The sequence below is a fragment of the Neovison vison genome, chromosome 3 (genome assembly GCF_020171115.1).
Source record: "Neovison vison isolate M4711 chromosome 3, ASM_NN_V1, whole genome shotgun sequence".
NCBI classification, from domain to species: domain Eukaryota; kingdom Metazoa; phylum Chordata; class Mammalia; order Carnivora; family Mustelidae; genus Neogale; species Neogale vison.
Genome location: NC_058093.1, coordinates 88,287,756 through 88,306,028, shown reverse-complemented (window position 1 = coordinate 88,306,028; position 18,273 = coordinate 88,287,756). Strand labels below are relative to the sequence as shown.

Sequence of the window (18,273 nt, the reverse complement as noted above, 5' to 3'; positions counted from 1 at the left end):
TAATGGAAGCTAGCATGTTAAGGAAAGACTTTATTTAGCTTTAAGAAGATGTATATTTATGACTACATGATTTTAATAGTGAAATATATTTTATTTCTATAAGAACAACAAATAAGGGCATTTCTCAGTTAAAAGTTTAATTTTGTTGATACACTGAACTTCTCATTGCACTTGTATTCTGCAATTTCATGGACTTGTCATATTGTCTTTCCTTTTCTATTAGACTATTTGCTCCCTGAAAGCAGGGACTGTAGTATTTCTGTGTGTCTGAGTGGAAGCCATCTAGGCAGACCCTAGGGTAGAGGTGGCCAGTGAGGTCTTATCCCGCAGAGAGAACAGCATTTGCAATGGCACAGCAAACAAAAGCATCGTCGCTGAAGAATTAGAAAGTGTGTGTGTGTGTGTTAGAAAGTTGCACGCGCATGCACATGGTTTTTTTTCCCCCACTGATGTAATTTTTGAAATTTCTGCATTTATACATAGCTATGAAAATACTTCAGCTTAGAGCCACAAAATTGTATATTAATATTAGTAATATCACTTCATCAACAAGGTACAATCATATTGAATAGAATTAAGGAAATGATGAAAATATTTTTGCAGAAATCCAAAAGGAACTGTAAAAATTCAAGTAAATGCTTTGGAAGTGAAAAAAGAGATTCAAGAAATATTTTAAGTACTCACTGAATAAACCTGAAATCATTATTCATTGAATAAACCATTAGCTGGGAGAAATAACTCCCTTGTTCAATGTATTCACATTTGAGACTGTTATATCTTCTTGTTGAACTGATACATTTTCATTATGTAATGTTTTACTTTATCCCTGGTAATTTGTTTTCTCTGCAGTCTACTTTATCTGTTATAAATACACTGATCTAGGTTCATTTTCATCAGTGTTTTCTTGGCATATCTTTTTACACCTTTTAATTTTTAACCTATCTATATCATTACAATTGAAAAATAGACTATTGGCAGAATATAGTTAGGTCTCTTTTTTTAGTTCATTCTGGCAATACATTTTAAATGGTGTGTTTCAGACTTTTTATGTTTTAATGTAAGTTTAAATTTAGATCTACCATTTTATAATCTGTTTTCTGTTCATCACTTTCTCCCTTCTTTCTGCCTTTCTGGCTTTTGCTTTGATCATATGATTTTTTTTATATTACATTAAGTTATATAATGAATTTTGGATTATAATTTTTTTGTGTAATTTTTGTTTGCATTAATGGTTTTTCTAGAGATTACAATGCACATAATGTAAAGTTTATAGGATATGTATATTATGTTAATAATAATTAGTATATACTAAATACATATTAAAAACTTTTTAGTTGATTTAGGAATATTTTATCATGTAAAAAAGGATGTAAAAAACTTACCAGTGTCTAATTATATAGTTCTCTTTACCATCTTTTTTTTTTTAACTGGATAGTTGTCATATATATTACATCTACAAAACACTAAAAACCTAATCAGATAATGTTACCATTGTATTATTTTCAAAATTTAAAACTGTATATTAATGTATTTTTTAAGATATTAAGGAAGAAAAAAGTCTTTTACATTTACCCAGATATTTACTATTTCTGTTGTTCTTCCTTCATTCCTAAAGTCCAAATTTCTCTCCAGTATTATTTCTTTTCATCCTAAAGAGCTTCATTTACTATTTCTTTTCTTTTCTTTTTTTTTTTTTCTTTTTGTTTTCTTTTAGAGAGAAAGCTAGAGCGTAGAGGTAGGGAGAAGGTGTGGTACAAAGGGGGAGGGAATCCTAAGACGCAGTGCTCAGTCCAGAGCCCAACACAGGGCTTGAGCTAACAACCCTGAGATTATGACCTGAGCCAAAATCAAGAGTCCGAACACTTGACTGACTGAGCCACCCAGATGCCTCTCTTTCAGTCACCTAAACATTTTGTTCCATTGGTTTTTGTCCTTCATAGTGTTTGTTTGTTTTTGATTTTTAAAGATTTTATTTATTTATGTCCTCCATGGTATTTGATGAGAAACTCCTAGTCATTAGAATTATTGGTCCCCAATAAGCAAAGGGCTATTTTTCTTTGGCTTCTTTAAAGACTTTTTCTTAGTCTTTAATTCTCAGCAATTTGATTATAATGTGTCTGGGCATGCATTTATTTGAGTTTATCCTCCTTGGAGTTCACTGAGATTTTTAAGTGTATACATTTTCACTTTGGACCAGTTCAAGGCGTTTTCAACCATTATTTCCTAAAACATTTTTTTTTTTTTTTTTTTACATCTCATTCTTTCTTCCATTCCTTACAATGTCCTAATAATACAAGTATATCCTTGGGTATTGGCTTAAATATCCTTGAGACAGTGTTCATTTTCTTAAATTTCTTTTTTTTTTTTTCCTGATGTATAAATTGGGTAATTTCTATTGACTTGACTATAAGTTCATTGACTCTTTCCTTTGTCATTGCCATTTGCTCAGGTGTCTTTCCTTTGGAATTTCTCATTTTCATTTATTGTATTTTGTAGTTCTGAAGTTTCAGTTTATTTCTTTTTAAAATACTTTACTTCTCTGCTGAAACTATCTTTTTTTTATAATTTATTTATTTTTTTCAGCATAACAGTATTCATTGTTTTTGCACCACACCCAGTGCTCCATGCAATCCATGCCTCTCTAATACCCACCACCTGGTTCCCCCAACCTCCCACCCCCCCACCCCTTCAAAACCCTCAGATTGTTTTTCAGAGTCTATAGTCTCCCATGGTTCACCTCCCCTTCCAATTTCCCTCAACTCCCTTCTCCTGTCCATTTCCCCTTGTCCTCCATTTAAAACAAACAAACTGAAACTATCTTTCAGTTTGTTTGTTTGTTTGTTTGTTTTAAATGGTTTATATTCACTTCAAAGTGTCTTTCCTTACATCTTGGATTATAATTACAATAGCTACCTTATAGTCTTCGATAATTCTAATATCTCTGTTGTTTTGGGATTGATGTCCATTGATTTTCTTTTCTATTAAGATAGATTTAGATTGCTCTGGTTCTTATGTTGAATAAATTTAGATTCTAGACATTTTTGCATCTTATAAGTCTTTGTCTTTTTAAATAGTATCATGAATGTTGATATTTCTTGTTTCCTTCGGTTTGCTTTATCAAGCAATCTACCCAGAACCCTTCTGTGGATGGTGATTCCAGTGTTACTTGGATCTGTCCTGTGTGTATGACAATCACCAATTTAGGATCTAGGGTCAGTTCTGACAATTTTGTTAGTAATACTGTTAGAGTTAGATCCATTCCGGCAGGGGTAAGCTCAGAAGTTCATATACAACTTTATATGATCATTTTCTTAAGCTCTCAGTAGACCTAACAATTCCCTGCTCCTAGGGACCCATCTTCATTTTCCTCTGGCTAAAAAACTGAGACTTTCATTTACTTTTTTTGTGTTTTTTTTTTTTTTTTTTTTTAGTGCACTCCCTATGACTATGCTTGTCTTTGGTGCCCAGAAGCAAGAGGACAGAGAGAACCAAACAACTGGAGTTAATCCAATATTCTTAGAGCCATTCTTCCTCTGGCTAGAGAAAAGGGTTTCCAGTCTCCATGATTGGGGTGCCTGTGCAGCCACTGTCACTATAACTGCCACCACTGTCACAGGGTTGACTAGTGGTGACCATGAATAAGAACAGAAAAATGAAAGAGTAAAGGAAACACCAACAAGATTTCTCTCTCACACTCTCTCTCAGCCCCTTAGTGATTCTCTCTACAACTCTGACCAGAAATAGGGATAGTGGGCTTCTCTTAGAGTTCTTAGGGCTCACACTCACCCCATGGTTTGGAGTTTCTGGCCCTCTTTGAAAATAAGCCCTGGGAGCTTCCTAAGAAGTAGAAGGAAAATACAAGCAACTCAATGCCAGTTTGGTGGTTTTTCAAATGCTGGTTTTCTTCTGCCTGGTATACTTACTATCATTTATTTTTCAAACTCCTCAGATTCTAAAATTCTACTCAGTTCATTTTAGTTGCGTTTAGTGTGTCAGAATGTACTCCAAGCCATATTGGTTCTTAGATTTCTCTAAGTAGTGTAGAAGGCAATTACTGTTTTTCTGTGGCTCAAGAAAAAAAACATATAAACTATACTTAAAAGAAAGAACATTTATTTTAAAACTTTTCTTTTTTTTATTTTTTTATTTTTATTTTTTATTTTTTTTTTTTAAAGATTTTATTTATTTATTTGACAGAGAGAGATCACAAGTAGGCAGAGAGGCAGGCAGAGAGAGAGGAGGAAGCAGGCTCCCCGCTAAGCAGAGAGCCCGATGCGGGACTCGATCCCAGGACCCCAAGACCATGACCCGAGCCGAAGGCAGCGGCCTAACCCACTGAGCCACCCATGCTAGCACACTAGTTTTTCATTCTGATGACCAGAACAAGAACTGGTCTTGGGAAATTTGAAATGCAGTACTCTGTGTATCATATAATAAAAGTGATTAAGTCTTGGCTCCCATTGGTTTGCATCTGGAGATTTTGTTTGTTTATTTTTTAAAGATTTATTTCTTTATTTGAGAGAAAGAGACTAAGAGGGAGCATGTGCATGATTAGAGGGAAGGGCAGAGGGAGAGAATCTCAGGCAGACTCCATGCTAAGCACAAAAACCAATGCAGGGCTTGATCCCAAGACCGTGAGTCAAAATCAAGACCCACTGAAACCACCTAGGTGCCCCTAGAGATTATTTGTTTATTTATAAAATTTTGACCTAGTTCCTCAGAGGACTACTGTCTCAGATTTATAGACTTAAACATCAATCCCAGTTAACCAGTATTCCAAATTGCCAGGATTCAGTTCAGTATTGCCAACAAGAATAACACAACCAAAAGCCACCATAATAGTACCTCAAGTATTTAGATTGAGACAACTTTATAATTAGACAGTTTTTATTCAATAAATTCATATTATCTGATTAAAATCTTCTTGGCATTACCAGAGTTCCAAATAATCAAAACATGAACAAACACAATTTGAATTTCTATGCTTTCCATTACTGATTATAATACAATCATCAACAATTTCATGTTCACCAATCTGTAAAAACATTATATATCTTCAAGGAGAATCTGCTTAAAATTTTTCCTTTCTTCTTTAATTTAAATTTGAGAACAAAATTTCTTTTTCTTTTTTTTTTAAATATTTATTTATTTATTTGACAGACAGAGATCACAAGTAGGCAGAGAGGCAGGCAGAGAGAGGGGAGGAAGCAGGGTCCCTGCTGAGCAGAAAGCCCTATGTGGGGGCCCGATTCCAGGACCGAGGGATCATGACCTGAGCCGAAGGCAGAGGCTTTAACCCACTGAGCCACCCAGGCGCCCCGAGAACAAAATTTCTTTTTTAAAATAATAAACAAATCAAGTAGACAGTAATAGTATGTTAAAATTTTAGCTACTTCTGAAGTGAAACAGGCAGGATGTGGAATTTTCTTGTTTAAAAGAAAAACATCAATTAAAAGTAATATATTTAAATAAGAAGGAATTTTTTTTAAGTTAAAGGTGAATATGTTAGCAAACTTATCTTATTCTAATGAATAAATATATGATAATCTGATAAAAATTATATAGAATAATAATAAAGGAATTTGCAATACTGAAAGGAAATATTTATTTATTTATTTATTTGTAAATATTTTACTTATCTATTTGAGAGTGAAGGAGAGGGAGTACAAGCAGGGGAAGGAATAAAGAAATGGATTCCCCACTGAGCTGGGAGCCTGATATGGGGCTGGGTCCCAGGACCTGAGATCATGACTTGAGCCAACGGCAGACACTTAACCACTTAACCAACTGGGCCACCTAGGTGGCGCCTGAAAGGAAATACTTAGATTTGTTTCACATATCGACACTCCCATTTAATGTTGGTTTATGTGCACATAGTACCCCCTTGGCATGCATAAGAAAGATATACACAGCTACCTTATAAGCAAAACTTAATTAATTAATAAACTTAACAAAAATTAATAGTTGACTTCCTTCTCACAACATATTTATTTTAGAGGGGTGCCTGGGTGGTTCAGTTTATCAAGCATCTGCCTTCGGCTCAAATAATGATCTCAGGGTCCTGGGATCCAGCCCCAGGTGGGGTTCCCTACTAAGTGGAGAGTCTGCTAGTCTGTCTCCCTCAGCCTCTCTTGCCTGCTTGTGCATGAGTGCTCTTTCTCTCAAATAATCTTTAAAAAGAGGGGCATCTGGGTGGCTCAGTCAGTCAAGTGTCTACTTTTGGCTCAGATTGTGATCTCAGGGTCCTGAGATCGAGCCTCAAAATGGGATCCTTGCTCAACAGAGAGTCTGCTTCTTCCTCTTCTCTGAGTCTGGATCTCTCCCCTTCTCCTGCTGTCTCTCTCTCAAATAAAATTAAATCTTTAAAAAAATAAAGAAAAATAAAAAACAAATAGTGGATTTTAGAAAATACTCTTTATATAAATAAGTCATTTTTAAAATTCTTGGGATTTACCTTTGTATTTCAGTCAAACTAGAGGATTACATCTAGGTTTTTTCTCTTTGTATATAATAAGGAAAAAAATAGAATTACTTTATAATTACTCTGCTATCCTTGCTTTTGAATGATTCCACATGTGTTTTATTCCTGAGTCTTAAAATACCTTAAACGGTATAATTAAATTGTAAATTATAATAACCAGTTGCTATATTAAGTTAAAACTAAGGTATTTTCTGTGACCTTCAGTAACGCAGTTAAATTTAAGAAATTTCAGTTTTGGTTTGGTTTTGTTTTTAATAAGGGGGCTTGTGCCAGGTCTTCTGAAATGTGGCAATATATGGAATTATTTGGAAAGATTTTAAAAGGATCTATCTAGGTCCCAGACCAGACCAGTGAAATTGGAGTCTCTGAATCAAGCCTAGGCATTATATTTTTATAAAGCTCCTGTTATGATAAACTAGTACATAAAAGATCACGAGTATCTATTTTTATATATCTATGTTTTAAACTGTCATTTCATGAGTAGATTATCACAACTAGTTTAAAATGTATTATACTCACATATGCATAATTTTAAAATAAATAAAGCTTATCTCTTTAAAAGAAAACAGCTGGTACTGGTATCCAACAATGTATTTGCATTTGGATTAATATTTGGCCAAATTTGATAGCATTAATTGGATGCTCCAAACATGCAAAGTATATTTATTTGTGGAAGGCAACTTTACTGAAGACTTTAGAATAGTTAAAACTCAAATTTTAAAGTAGCTTCATTAACATACCATCAATTACTATAATAAGGGGGCATATTTCTTTTCAGTTAAGTGAGCCCTACTGAAAAGTAGCGGAGTTTAAATCACTTCAAGAAGACCCTACCTGGGAAAGGATTTATGGTAACATTGGCAGAAAGAAATCTTGACACATGACATCAAGAGGTGGGAGGTAGTGGTAGCGGGTAGGATCAAAGTTATTAGCTAGAGTGCACAGGACTCCAGTGAGAAAGAATTTGTAAAGGACCCACAAAAAGTATGTTCTAAGAGAAAGAGCTGCTAATAATATAAAAGCACTGAAGCCAGGTTAATGTTTCCCTGAGTCTTTTTTTTTTTTTTTCCCTCATTCCACTGGAGGGATTGAAGGTAACAGCAATGAGGAACAAAGGAAAAAAAAAAAAAAATCACACAATACGACGTATTGTTTCAAACTTTTTTTTTTATATTTTTTTTAAATATTATTTATTTATTTATTTGACAGAGCGAGATCACAAATAGGCAGAGAGACAGGCAGAGAGAGAGAGGAGGAAGCAGGCTTCCTGCTGAGCAGGGAGCCCGATGCGGGGCTCGATCCCAGAACCCTGAGATCATGACCTGAGCCAAAGGCAGTAGCTTAACCCACTGAGCCACCCAGGCGTCCTGTTTCAAACTTTTTAAATTAGATCAGCCCTGAGCTGAGGATGGGAGAAACTTGAAATCCAAAGTGATGTTGAACTTTTGATTTATATTTAAGAAGCAAAAATGAAACTGTTCCTGGGTTCATCTTAGAACATATAAATAAACTAAAAAAGTAAGAACATAAGGTCTAGAGTGATGGACATTTTTGCTGCTGTAAAATGTTACTCAGATGCAATCAAGTGATTTCCAGAATCATGAGCTCTAGTACAGCAACCTTTAAGAAGAAAGGAGGCTTTCAGACAAATGACCATCACGGTTGATTTAATGCCTGACTGAGGTGAGAGGTGAGTGAGGCCTGTTTTAACCAGATGTACCTTTAAGGAGGATGTCATGAGTTGAACTGTGTCTCCTAAAAGAGAATATGTTGACGTTCTAACACTTAGTACCACAAAATGTGACCCCGTTTGGAGAATGGAGTCTTTTGTCGTGGGAAGCGGGAGAGCTAGGTTCTGGTCTGACGGACTCCAAGAGTGAATCTTGTGGACAAAGGAGAGTGGGTAAAGCTGGCTAAAGCCATAGATGTTTATTGAGTAAAGACACAGAAAAAGCTCTCAAGAGTGAGAGGGATCCCAGCAGGGTCGCCTTGAGGGGCTTTAGGGTTGGTCTTTTGTAGAAAGCTAACCAGTGAACTTAAATCCTTTTAATGTGGGGCACCTGGACGGCTCAGCCATTGGGTGTCTACCTTTGGCTCAGGTCATGATCCCGAGGTCCAGGGATTGAGCCCCTTCTCCCTCCCCCATGCCCCCTGCTTGTGTTCCATCTCTGCTGTGTCTCTCTCTGTCAAATAAATAAATAGAATCCTTTTAACATAATCTTTTGCTATCACCATTGAACAAAGACTAGTGATACTGCCTTCTATGGCTTACCTCCTAGGGAGTCTGGTTATTCTTTGTTGGTCCCAGGTGATAATCATAAAAAAAAAAAAAAAAAAAAAAGACCTCACAGGCCTAGGGCTAGTTTGTTCCCTATTTCTGGTTTCCCCCACTTCCACATTTTTGGGATTTTTGTGAGCCTGACTCATAGCCCCCTATCTGTTTCTCCCAACCTTACCCCACCTGTCCCTTACTCAAGGTTAACTGAGGTCATTATGGTGAGCCCTAATAGGATGTGAACTATGTAAGACAGAACTAAAGAGACAGACAGAAAGGTATACAGATATCATGTGTGGAGAACATGTGTGGACATGAACGGAGGCATTGACATGTCACGTTGAGAAACCTAGGACCCACCCCTCATAGCCTTCAGATGGGCAAATTGCCAACATCTAGATTTGGAATTCTAGTTTCCAGCACTATGGAGATAATACATTTCTATTGTTAAACCATTCAGTTTCTGGGATATTGTTACAGAAACCCTAGCAAACTGATACAAAGGATTTGTAACAGTGATCCATGCAGGTCTGTTGGAGGACCCCAAGAAAGGGACTAGCCAAGAGGGTCTTGACTTCTTGCAGGATGGAAATCAAACATGAGCTAACAGGAAGTAAAAGAGTTTACTGAAGATACGTAATACATGAGAGAAATGTGGACAGCACATTCTGGAGACTCAGGAAGGAAAAGAGCATGAGTCTTGTTTTTGCTTTGAGTCTGGGATTTTTATTGGGTATTGTGGTCTGGTGCATGTGAACTTAAGCATCCAAGAAATAGAAAAAGGACAGACAGGGTCCAGGTGTCCTTTTCATAAGGCACTCATTCCCTGAAGTCAGGGTTCTTGGTGTCAAGGTGTTTGGAGTCTGTGGTCTTGGAGAACATTAATGTTAACTATTGTGCTTGAAGACTCCAAAGTTAGCATTATGTCTTGGTCCTTTAACAAGGACCTGTGCTATTTGCGTTGCAAGGCATGTGTAGAGTGGGATGGGGATGCAGGTCCTAGCAATAACAAGCTGGAGCAAGAGGAAAAAAAAATGGCTTTTTCTATGGGGTCCCTTCAGTTTCTGTGTCTCAACAGGAAGCAGATGTTTCTGGGTCAAAGGGTATTTACAGAAGATGGAGACTTGACTGTAATGGAAATTCATCATACGCTCTTTCAACATGCCCAATCTGTGCTAGAATTTGGAGAATGACCATTCAAACCACGATCAGAAAACATTTTTTTGTAATAACATTCTGTGAGAGGACAGTCACATTTATTTGTGTATATATTTTTATGTTTTAGTGACAGGAATGGGTCATTGGAACAGATTGTATGGCCCACGTGTATTTACTTTCTGGCTCTTTACAGAAAAAGCTTGCCTTGCCCTGACTAGAAAAGGTCGCCGCTTAGGGATACGGCCTACAAGGGGACAAAATGAGCATATGTAGCAAATGATCTGGTCTGGACACAAAAATCACAGGGGACATCAGTCATGATACCTCTCAGTGTTTTGATTCTCAGAGTAGTAGACTAGGACAGTGTGGATCAAGAGGAAGGCACTGAGACACTTAACATTTTCATCCCTAAAACGGGATGGAGCCTACTCTAATGGGAGAAAGATCTTCCTGAAAAAAAGAAACAGAGACTCTAAAAGAATAGAATTTGGTGGGTGGGGAGTTACAGTCCTGAGGCATTACGACTTAACCAGAATTTGGGACCCACCAAAATGACATGTGTATAAAACAAAATTTATTTTGAAAAGGGAGAGAGTACAGTAAGCTCCTAAAGTCCTTTGTGAAAAGGCCACTGAAGTAAGAGAGAAAACCAAAAGGAATATCGAGAAATTTCAAAAGATTATGTGCAAATTGGCAACTCCTACTTAAGAGAACTATGAATGCCATCATTACTAAAATACGTATTTTGGCAGAACATCAAATCCTCAATATGCTTTAAAGAAGTTGTCAAAAGACAGAATGTTCTGGGGTGCCTAGGTGGCTCAGTCAGTTAAGCGTCTGCCTTCTGCTCAGATCAAGATCCCGGGGTCCTGGGACTGAGCCTGGCATCAGGATCCCTGCTCAGTGGGGAGTTGGCTCCATTTCCTCCCAAGAAAACAAACCATTACTGCAGTTCTGAGAGAGAGGGACAGAGAGCGCTACCTACAAGTCTAGGACCTATAGGAGATAGCGCACAGGTAGAGGAATGTGTCTTAAGTAAAACTTGTTTGAAGGGCAGGTGAATTCATAATTTATTCTACAGAATCGAACAGTAAAATAAACTAGTTCCCAATGTTTCTTAGAGTTAGGAGGAATGAGAGATCACTAGGAGAAGGAGGATCTTTGATTTGGTGCAGTTAAAAAGACATTAATATCTTCCTAATGGCCTGGGTTACTATACTTATTTAAAAAACTTAGTTCAAATTTGAGTCATGTGACATCAGTTAAAATATACAATGAGTTTAATTTGCAGTCCCACACTGGAGGTATACAAATTGTATAGTTTTGCATTTTTAAAGAATGGAATCAAATTAGACACCTACCAGATTGGATGGAAAATCCTCATTCCTTTATTTAGGGATTTGCCGTCTCTCTTCCTAGGGGTCTGCAAATATTTGGAGGTGTGTTGGTACCCAAGGATGAGGTTTGTGAGGTAAAGATGAACTCTTTTGGTCCCCCTTACCCGAGCCTCTATGGCCAGTAGAGGGCGGGTGGCTTCCCCAGGAGCCGCCTCTCCTTCCCACCAGTCTCTTACGTGGTCCCCAAACACACCTGCAAAGCCTCTTTTGGCAGGCCTGGGATCTTCAGTGGAGCCAGCTGGAGAGGATATATTCTTTGATTCTCTCAGTCCTATGGAAAGCAGTTGCATTAACTTGGTTCCCATGCTTTTCCTCCAACCCTTGGAGGCCTCTCCCTTGTTTTCTGTTAACACGCTACTCGGCTCTAGGGAAAAAGGAAAACTTTGTCCTCTACCTTTCTGAGTGCTAGGCCAAAAGTCTGTAACAAAATACACATTAGCAAGATAAAAGCATATAATTTTTATTTTAAAATACGAGTTTTACGTGAGAGGGGAGACTTCAAAAGGAAATGAAGACCCAAAGAAGCAATTAAACCTGAATGTTTAATGCTAGGTTTGATGAAGAGTTGACATTAATGGGAAAAATGTGACAAGGTAACAGAGGACATGAACTGAGTGTAGTAAACTGGGGGAAACAGTTAAGGCCTATTTTCTTGCCTTCCTCTCCGTGTCTTGGAGATGAAGACGTGGTGTAGGGAGGACACCTCTCACATGAGGGTTTTATGACCTGCTTAGGGCATGGTGGGAAAGTCTTTCTTACACATGCAGTTTCTCAAATACTCAGCTTAAAATACGCAGTATGTCAAGGTGCTATATTTTGGTTTAGTGTGTGCAACCCTGCACCCCCAACACTGCCAAGAACAGTTTTTAATAACTTAACTTAACCATTTTTCTGGCATGAGACAAGCCGGGGCTACTTAATCTTTCATGTTACACAGATCCAGTGGGACTAAGGTGGAGAGTGGTAAGCGATCTCTTTATTCCTGCGGAGTTTATAAAATACATTTTCTGGTTACTCTGTTCTGTCACATTACATAATGCCAATTGAATTCTCACGTAATACCATTTGATGGGCTTTGAGACTTTTTAAACAAACAACTTAACCAAGTTAGAGGAATGTAGTGGCAAGGGACAAGGTAATTTAGTTTACAATTCTGCTTTTCTTTCATACTGAACATACTTTAAAAATGACTTTCAAAATATAAGCAGCCCTCTATGTATTTGTCTGTAAAAGTCATGAGCAGTGAAGGAAAAAGACAAGACAATAGGAGCAGAGTCTGGGTGATTGACTCCTCATGCTGGGTCATTGATGGGGCTGACACGCACGGAACATGTTTCGTCTTCAAACATGGATCGGTTTGCTAATAAAACTGCATTTATTGTTGTCAACAGAGAGTTGTAAGATAGACAAATCACCAAAATTCTGATTTCTTTGAATAAGACGTAGATACAGAGAACAATCTACCTGTATATATATTAATATTATGTGCATAGAGATACAGAGTGAAAAAAAATGTATAAATCCAATATATCTACTTCAGATATATAAATACTCATGTAGATATTTTTTTATTTGCCTAATCTACAACACCATTTATTACAGAGGTTTAGAATGTGCCTAGACTCTGATAACTTTCTGGTATGACTAGATGGGCTGATGATACACTTTCTATAAAAATTCCGTTTTCTAACTTTTTTCTGTTACCTTCGTTTGTTTGTGATTAGGAATAGTTGCTAATTTAGATTTCCTCTTGGCACACAAAAAGTAAGAGATCTCAACAAAACTCTTTGTAAATAAAAATTTTAAAATATAAATGTGAAAGATTATTTTTCTGAAAACTTGATGTTATCCTTGGGAGGAATTATAAGTTATTTATTATCCTTATTGGTGTTAGTTATATTAATTATTTGTACTGGATTAGCAATGCCAAATGAAAGAGGTTAATTAATTGAATAAGCACTTTTTTCATTTCTTTCTGTTTCAGTTGATTTATCTTTAGTGAATAAAGATGAAAACGCCATCTATTTCTTGGGAAATTCTCTTGGCCTTCAGCCAAAAATGGTTAAAACATATCTGGAAGAAGAACTAGATAAGTGGGCCAAAATGTAAGTATTATTTCAAAATCTATCATTTGACATCTCATACAAGAACTTTATTTTTTTTTCCTCCAAATTTTTATTTTAATTCCAGTTAATGTGCTGTGCAATATTGGTTTCTGGTGTAGAATTTAGTGGTTCATCAGCACCCAGTGCTTGTCACAAAAATTGCCCTCCCTAATCCCCATCACCATGTTATCCCATCCCCCACCCACTTCCCCTCCAACAACCCTCAGTTTGTTCTCTGTAGTTGTCTGTTTCTTGGTTTGCTTCTCTTTTTTTCCTCCGATGTCCATTTGTTTTGTTTCTTAAATTCCACATATGAATGAAATTATATGGTATTTCTCTGATTATTTCGCTTAGCATAATACTCTTTAGTTCCATCCACATCATTTCAAATGGCAAGATTTCATTCCTTTTGATGGCTGGGTAATATTCCATTGTATAATACACACACACACACACACACACACACATCACATCTTCTTTATCCATTCATCAGTCGATGGACATTTAGGCTCTTTCCCAAATGGCTACTGTTGATAAATGCGGCTATAAACAGTTTGCATGTATCCCTTCAAATCATTAATAACTAAAAATCACACTAGGTTGCCTGTTATTTGGAGAGGAGTACAGTAGCTCCTAGAAGTTTAGGACGTAGAGAAATCTTAGGAGTCATGTCATTCAGTGTGTTCTCATTTTATTGATGACATAAGTTAGTGACAGATTCAAAAGTAAAACTTTCGGGGCGCCTGGGTGGCTCAGTGGGTTAAAGCTTCTGCCTTCAGCCCAGGTCATGATCCCAGGGTCCTGGGATCGAGCCCCGCATCAGGCTCTCTGCTCAGCAGGGAGCCTGCTTCCCCCACTCTCTCTGCCTGCCTCTCTGCCTACTTGTGATCTCTCTCTGTCAAATAAATAAATAAAATCTTTGAAAAAAAAAAAAAAAGTAAAACTTTCAAAGTATTAGAAAAAATAGGTCCCTCCCCCAAATTGATACATCTAAATCATACATAATCATTATATTTTATTTAGTGACTAATAAAGGAGTTAAGATTTAGAATTTAATTCGATGTTTTCATGAGTTGTTCTTGCTAAACTTCATGACACCAATTTTTATAAATAAGAAAATTAAAATAGTTGAGGAGGAGAAAAAGATTAGTGGAGCAGAAGGTATCACCTGTCCTCCCCAAACTGAATGTGCTTATTGAGAAGTTGCTCCATTTGAGCTTAGCTAAACAGGTTTGCTCCAACCACGCAAGAATCTGAAATATTCAATCCTTTTTTTTCCTCCATCATTTCTGTTCACTTTTACTCTTCCGCCTAAGAAACTCCCCACATTCCCTGCTTTTCTGTATGCCTGCAGACCGTCCCTAATCCCAACCTTTTCAACCCTGCTGATAGTCTCTCCCCAGCTGCCCATTGCATTAATAATCACTGCTGGGGGATAGGCAGTTGAGAGGTATCTGTTTTCATTAGCTTCATATTCTCAACTATATTATAAATCCCTTTAGGAAAATAACTTAATTTTATGTGCTTTTATCATTCCTCAGTAGTTACTAATAAAGCTGGAACTAGAAATATTTAAGAAAAACTTTTAACTATTAAAAATTAATTATTTTATTTAAAATATTAAAAATAAGACACATGAAAGCGTGCTCAACATCCGTAATCATCAGGGAAACGCACACCAAAACCACAGTGAGAGATTACCTCATACCTATCAGAATGGCTAAAATAAAAAACACAAGAAATACCAAATGTTGGCAAGAATGTGGAGAGAAAGGACCACTGTGTAACTGATGTTGGGAATGCAAACTGATGCAGCTTCTGTGGAAAACAGTATGTACATTCCTCAAGAAATTAAAAATAGAGCTACCATGTGATCTAGCAGTTCCACTCCTGGATACTTGCCCAGACAAAACAAAAGCACTAATTCGAAAAGGTATATGCACATCTGTGTTTATTGAAGCATGTTGTACAATAGCCAAGATACAGAACCAACCCACGTGTCCATCCACAGATCAATAGGGAAGATGTGGGGTGTATGTATATATATGCACATGTATTACTCAGCCATAAAAAAGAATGGAATCTTGCCATCTGCAACAGCATGGATGAATCTAGATAGTGTAATGCTAAGTGAAATAAGTCAGTCAGAGGAAGTTAAGTACCATGATTCCACTCATTTCTGGAACTTAAGAAACAAAACAAATGGACAAAGAGAAAAAAAGGAGGCCAAAAAAAAAAAAAGACTCAACTAAAGAGAACAACACACTGATGGCTACCAGAGGGGAGGTGGTAGGGGATGGGCAAAAAGGTGAAGGGGATTAAGAGTACACTGCATGGTGAGTACAGAGTAATGCATAGAACTGTTGCATCACTATAGTGTGCACCTGAAACAGGTGAACTCTATATGACCATTTTGCTTGAATTTTTAAAAAAAGAAAAAAATACTAAAAATGAGTAGAAATAGTTTAAAAATATGTCCTGAATATTAAAATCTGAAAATAGACACAAGGAGGAAGCCAAACCCGAAGGTCAGAAAAAAATGAATGCAGGAAAATGAAACTAAATCAGATAAGAACTCTGAACAAGACATTTGGCTCTTATTCAAACTCCAAATGTCTTCTAATTCTTCAGTTTTCATGCCTCTGGTCTTTCATATTGGAAACAGTACCTCTTTTAAGGTTTATTTTACACTGACTGTGCTAATGATTACTACCACAGGCATTAGATTACACTGCAAAGTTCTTAATTTCAGTGGTTAAGATATAAATTTGTACCTCAATGCAAAAATCATAGAGGTTTATATAATTTATTAAGCCTGTTATAACTGTATCTGCATAACTTGTATGCATAAATTGAAAAATAAATATCACCACATTTGGAAGCATTTTGCACTAGCAGGTTTTAGTGTTTAAAAAATGAGGGTCATACTTAATAAAAATGGTTAATATTCATTTTTGGCCTTAATATAAAAGAGAGCAGAGAATTAGATTGAATTTGAACTTTAGAGTGTGTCCTTGCCTTTTGGATATTCATTCAGCAAGGTTGTGCATTTTTATCCTTTAGGCATTTAAAAAAGATGCCCTGCTATCTTATTCATCTCTTTGTGATTACCTTGGTTTATTAGACCGGTTGATTATTTTTGAGACTTTAAAGTTATATTCCAGGAGAGTGCCTCTCTGTCATAACACCCTTCTATTGTTGTTAACTTCCAATTTTACATTTTACCTTGTGACAATAGAAAATTAGAGAATCTTAATGCCTTCTACTGATTTTTCATTAGACAGATGATTCAGTAAAGAGGTTCATATTAATGCTTCAGGCAGTGTAAACTACATTTAAAAGATTCTGAGAAAAAGATCAGAGAGCTTCTAGTTAGTTTTATTTTATCTTTGCTTGGTTTTATTTAGTCTTCTTGCTTTCAGTGGTGGTGGGCCCAGTCAGTGTCATACCCCCTGTCTCCCTGTTGATGTCAGTGGTGTTTGAGGGGCAAGGTCAGAATCATGGGGTTCTATCCCACTGTCCATCTTTGATCTCAAAAGTGTTTATTCATTATTTCTTTGGTCCTAAATTGTTAGCTTAAATTTTTTCTCTGGCCTTTTCCAGCTAAGGTTCTTTTGGGAGGAAAACTTCCTCTTATCAGTTTACACCCTATTCGTTGAGGGCCTGTGGATTCATCGATAAGAGATAGCTAACCCAAGTTTCTTTCATGGGCATGCAGAAGTACTCTACAAAAAAATGATTCACTCAATCACTAAGGGTAAGGATTTATATACCAGTTTAACCAAAGGGAGCAGTTTTAGGGCTTCAGTAGGAAGTATAGAAAGTTCTATTGGGCCTTTTCATTCTGATAATAATGGGCGTATCTTTCCTGGCTGGAAGCTCCCCAAGAGGGAGATGGGTGGCATCTGAATTTGCACCTCCTGGTGTTGAGTCACTTTCCATCTGTGAGTGGGCTAATGGCAGCTGTATTTTCAGAAGAGTCTCCTTAAGTCAAGGAGTGTTTCTTTCTTAGGCCGCTGGCTGTTCACATGCTTTTAGTTTAAAGTAATAATCTTGCCACCGTGGAAGGGCTGTTGTTCCCTTGACTTCCCTTTCTGAATATTGCTTTTGTTTTTGTGCTAAATGTCCTCTCACATGTTTGGTTTGCTTCTAGATCCAGGGCCTCCCATTATTGTGGTGAGTGTTCCTGATTATCTGTCCTCTTTCCCTTCTCCAGTCCCATGTTTGCCCTACCTCTTAGCTGATAACCAAATCAGGCCAGTGCCTCCTTTCTCTCTTCTTGACCAGTGGAAGATTTTGAGAAGGACTGAGTCAAATAGAGCTACACAGTTAATAAATACACTAATGCAAACTGAAGTTAATTGCTTAACAGGAAAAAAATTAGAAATTTATAATCTTGACAGTAACATAAAAATCAGAGTATGCTTTGACTAAGTGAGATATTTTTCTGGGATATCGATAACAAGTCTGACTGGCCATCCAAGCCATGTAAGGCAAGATCTACCACTTGGCTCACGGCTGTTAATGTCCTTGTCTCTATCTTTTATGTCCTATCATAGCCATACTACCTATCTATCTACAAAATAAACTGTTACTGACCATAGGGTAGCCTGATTTTATAATTCATACAGCTAGCAACTTTGATCGCATATGCTAGAGGAAAGTCAAGAACAGAGGCATACTAGAAATATTTTTGGTGCTTAATGATTTCTTCTAAACCTTTTTAACTTATTTAAGACAGAGCAATGAAAATAAAGCACTGTTGTGGGTTTTTAAATGCTTATTATTGTTATCTTGCAACTGTGTGGTTTCTTAAGTAGATTGCTTCACTTGAAAGAATTAAATTTGTGCAATAAC

General features: G+C 36.7%; 1 protein-coding gene across 6 annotated transcripts in view; it reads left to right on the top strand.

The window, feature by feature from the left end:
* Window positions 1–18,273, top strand: part of KYNU (kynureninase) — a 217,425-nt gene that overhangs the window by 120,388 nt on the left and 78,764 nt on the right. For all 6 annotated transcript variants that reach the window (XM_044242548.1, XM_044242551.1, XM_044242549.1 and 3 more), the window contains one exon: window positions 13,296–13,416. In XM_044242548.1, the coding sequence (XP_044098483.1) occupies window positions 13,296–13,416 (121 nt within the window). The remainder of the gene's footprint in view (window positions 1–13,295; window positions 13,417–18,273) is intronic.